Source organism: Hyalella azteca, unplaced genomic scaffold (assembly GCF_000764305.2).
Source record: "Hyalella azteca isolate HAZT.00-mixed unplaced genomic scaffold, Hazt_2.0.2 contig9446, whole genome shotgun sequence".
NCBI classification, from domain to species: Eukaryota; Metazoa; Arthropoda; class Malacostraca; order Amphipoda; family Hyalellidae; genus Hyalella; species Hyalella azteca.
The window spans coordinates 261-5,039 of record NW_025939517.1 but is presented as its reverse complement, the minus strand read 5'-3'; the positions used below and the strand labels follow the sequence as shown (position 1 = coordinate 5,039).

General features: G+C 37.9%; 1 protein-coding gene across 1 annotated transcript; it reads right to left on the bottom strand.

Annotated features, from left to right (window-relative positions):
• Nucleotides 1-52: 52 nt before the first annotated feature.
• Nucleotides 53-3,165, bottom strand: LOC125178393 (band 7 protein AAEL010189-like; the record flags this gene model as incomplete). Its single annotated transcript, XM_047882027.1, has 3 exons — nucleotides 53-236; nucleotides 668-827; nucleotides 3,109-3,165. Coding segments are annotated over 3 exons (401 nt in total), but the record flags the coding sequence as incomplete, so codon positions are not given.
• Nucleotides 3,166-4,779: the final 1,614 nt, after the last annotated feature.

Here is a 4,779-nt window from a genome sequence, read left to right as displayed (position 1 = left end):
AGTATAGGAGGGTAAACATCAATATTTATAATGCCTCATGAGCAACACCCACCTGCTGGGGAGCAACACTAGCAACACCAGCAACACCCACCTGCTGGGGAGCAACACCAGCAACACTCACCTGTTGGGGAGGAACAGAGAAGGCCTTGGTCCTCATGTCCACTCTGCTGCTCCGGTCACTCCAGGGGATCACGAACACAAGCCCGGGGCCGAACACCCCCCGCAGCCTCCCCAGTCTGGGGGGAGATTATTATTAATCATATATAATTAATATCAATTATCTATCATGCATCCTACCGTTTATTTCATTTTTAATCAAGGACAGAACTACAAAAAAAATTACCTCCCTCTGCTATAAATAAAAACGTAATCAATGTCAAAAATACAATTGATCATTTTTAATAGGACAAGGACAATATAATAAAGATTATTGTTTTAAGGGCGAAAATCCAATAAAAAAGCAACAAGAAGTTACCTGAAGACGACGATGCGCTCATACAATTGATTACAAAAATACAATACAATTTAATAGGACAAGGACAAAATAACAAAGATTATTATTTTAAGAACAAAAATACAATTGATCATTTTTAATAGGACAAGGACGAAATAACAAATATTAATATTTTAAGGACAAAAATATAATAAAAAAGTACTAAGAAGTTACCTGAAGACGACGATGCGCTCCCACTGCTCGAGGCGCTTGAGGCAGAAGGGCAGGCTGCAGGGGAACGTCAGGACGATGAAGACGAGGCTCAGCGCCGTGACGATGGCGCTGAGGCAGCGCGTCGCGTCGCACGTCTCCCGCCATACTGACCGACGCACCGCTGCACACGTGTTGGGACGTGTCAGGACATGTAGTTGTGCGTTAGGACATGTGAGGACACGATGTTATGCGTTGGGACGTGTAAGAGTACGTTGTTATGCGTTAGGACGTGTCAGGACACTTTGCAACGTGTTGGGACATGTTGCAACGCGTTGGGACATGTCAGGGTATGTTGAAACGCGTTAGGACATGTCAGGACGCGTATCAACGCGTTAGGACATGTCAGGACGCGTATCAACGCGTTAGGACATGTTAGGACACGTTGTTTTGCGTTAGGGCATGCGAGGACACGTTGTAACGCGTTTTGACATGTTAGGACACGTTGAAACGTGTTAGGACATGTTAGGACACGTTGTTATGCGTTGGGACGTGTGAGGACCATGTTGCAACGCGTTAAGACATGTGAGGACCATGTTGAAACGAGCTGGGACACGTTATATATATTATGACACGTTAGGACATGTTGAAACGAGTTATGATATGTGAGGACCACGTTAGAACTTGTTAGGACATGTTATGACNGCATGTTTCCATGTTGATGAAATGCCAAAATATCATGAAAATTTAAAATTATATAACATTTAGAATCTCTTAAGAAAATTTCACTGTTCATATTTGGTCAGGAATAGTTAGCACATACGTATAATACATACTGCGAATATACATATATAAATCGCATAAGAATGGAATAATGTAGTAGCAATTGTATAATATATTGTATAATATATATAAATATTAGGGACTTGCCTGACATGGGGCTGTCTCTTATACACATCTAGATGTGTATAAGAGACAGGGTCTGGATGCTGTATCGATCACTACAGAAAAACCGATGAGAAAGAACTTTTTTGCGATTTCGGAGTGCATGTCAATGAATACTGAAGATACGTTTGATGCCAAATTCGCGGATGTAGGTAGCTGCAAGAGGCAGGCGATAGATGAGGTGGATTTGGCTGACGTTTAGAAAAAGAGCGGAAGCGATTATCACACTCTTCACGGGACGTACTGTCCTAATAGTCCAAGTATGTAACTCCATCCACCAATCACCAATGGCTTTTCAAGCTAAACCCACCAATTACAGACGAGAAATCAACCGCTACGTGTACCTAAGCGAGTTTTGACAGTACTGCCTCAAAGCCCTCGTGATCCCTCCTCTTGAGTACTGCTGCCAGCTGTGAACCACATTCAGAGTCAGCGCAATTAGGCAATTATATAGAGGCAGTCCAATGAGACCAGCGGCATAAGGGAGCTGGGCTACTTAGGGCAGGAATTTTTTCTTAGATGGATCCGTGGCAGGATCGAGGCTGTTCAACGCCTTGCCTATGGAGCTGAGACGATGGAGGGACTTAACCCTTGAAACATTTAAATACTGGAAATGTTTTTGAACTCAATTCCTGATCGTCCCCCCTTGTATACCACTACCAGATGTGCGGTAGTTACGTTCCTATTCCATTATTTCATTAGTTAGTTAAGTTATAGTTATATTTTTAGTTACGTTTCTTTTTAAGTTGCGTTTAATTGTCATTCGGGGAATGATTCGTCTCTCAGGGATTAATAGGGAACGGTGTTCGACGAAGGCGGCGCATCAGCGTGACGGTGGACATCATTAATTGTCCAGAACATCTTCAACAGTGTATACGTTTCATGATACAACGATTACTTTTGTTGAGCTTGCCCTTTCACTTGAAAACACAAATCGAAAAAATGTCTTCACTACGCATGTTTTCCTCACTGTAACTATGAAACTGCTAATCCTGCTACGGCGAATTTATAATAACTGACAAAGCACGGTCTTGTTAATATATGGAAGGCGGTAAATCTTGCTACAATTAATAAATATTGACCAGCTAATTCTGCGGCAATTAATAACAAACAACCGAGTTCGGTTCGTGTTTATAAACATGATAAAATTCGTTGACGAATAAGGAAGTAATAGCTTAGGGTAATTATGGAAGTAATTGCAAGTAGAAAAAAATTTAGTTCAAGTAATAGCCTTCCTTACAGTTGAGACTACACTCATAAAAATAAGTGAGATTTTATCCAAATAGTGATGCACTTTTTGCCTTTGTGTGGGTCATCCTGACCCAGTTTAGCCTGGCAAAAGTTCGTATCACAATTGGGAAGTGTGTCACTATTTGGACAAGATCACCAATTAAATTCCCTGAGTGTTGTCTGAGGTTATCATGGATATCCCAGTGAAAATTTAGAGACGCGGCAGCTTCTGATTAGGATTACCAGAAGCTGGGGCGACTCTAAATTTTGTTAGGGTGTTATTTCCCCACCTTGCGGGGAGGGGGACCGGGGCAGTAGGGGCTCCGTGTCATCCCCACCCCCACAAACTGTAAATATTGCACAACATAAAAATATTGTATAACATAAAAAATGTAGCACAATATAAAAAATATTGCACAACATAAAAAATATTGCACAACATAAAGAATATTCAGTAGAGAAATATAATCTGCCGTTATAACCAAAATATCGTTCGACTAAAAATAAAACTTTGTACAAAATCTGGCATCAGCATAAACAAAATCTGACACAACTCAAAAATTAGCATAAACACAAAATTTGCATCAACACAAAATTTGGCATCAACACAAAATTTGGCTCAACACAAAATTTGTCATCTACCCAAAATTTATCATCAGCACAAAATTTGGCTCAACACAAAATTTGGCATCTACCCAAAATTTAGCATCGGCACAAAATTTGGCTCAACACAAAATTTGGCATCAACACTAAATTTGGCATCAACACAAAATTTGGCTCAACACAAAATTTGGCATCTACCCAAAATTTATCATCAGCACAAAATTTGGCTCAACACAAAATTTGGCATCTACCCAAAATTTAGCATCGGCACAAAATTTGGCATCAACACAAAATTTGGCATCAACACAAAATTTGGCATCAACATAAAATTTATCATCAACACAAAATTTTGTAGCATAAAAACATAAAAATTTCGCATTAGAACAAAATTTGGCATCAACACAAAATTTGCCATCAACTCAAAATTTGGCATCGACACAAAATTTATCATCAACACAAAATTTTGTAGCATAAAAACACAAAATTTTGCATTAGAGCAAAATTTGGCATCAACACAAAATTTATAATCAACACAAAATTTTGTAGCATCAAAACACAAAATTTGGCATCAACACAAAATTTGGCATCAACACAAAATTGGGCATCAACACAAAATTTGGCATCAACACAAAATTTGGCATCAACGCAAAATTTAGCATTAACATAAAATTTGGCATCAACACAAAATTTGGCATCAACAAAAATTTGGCATTAACACAAAATGTGGCATCAACACAAAATTTTGCATCAACTCAAAATTTGGCGTCAACACTAAATTTGGCATCAGAACCAAATTTGGCATCAATTAAAATTTGGCATCAACACAAAATTTGGCATTAACACAAAATTTTGCATCAACTCAAAATTTGGCATCAACACTAAATTTGGCATCAGAACAAAATTTGGCATCAACACAAAATTTGGCATCAACACAAAATTTGGTATCAATGCAAAATTTAGCTTTAACACAAAATTTGGCATCAATACAAAATTTGGCATCAACTCAAAATTTGGCATCAACTTGAAATTTGGTAACAACACAAAATTTGTCATCAACACAAAATTTTGTAGCATCAAAACACAAAATTTGGCATCAACACAAAATTTGGCAACAACACAAAATTTGGCATCAACTCAAAATTTGGCATCAACACAAAATTTATCATCAACACAAAATTTTGTAGCATCAAAACACAAAATTATGCATCAACACAAAATTTGGCATCAACACAAAATTTATCATCAATACAAAATTTTGTAGCATCAAAACACAAAATTTGGCATCAACATAAAATTTGCCATCAACTCAAAATTTGGCATCAACACAAAATTTATAATCAACACAAAATTTGTAGCAT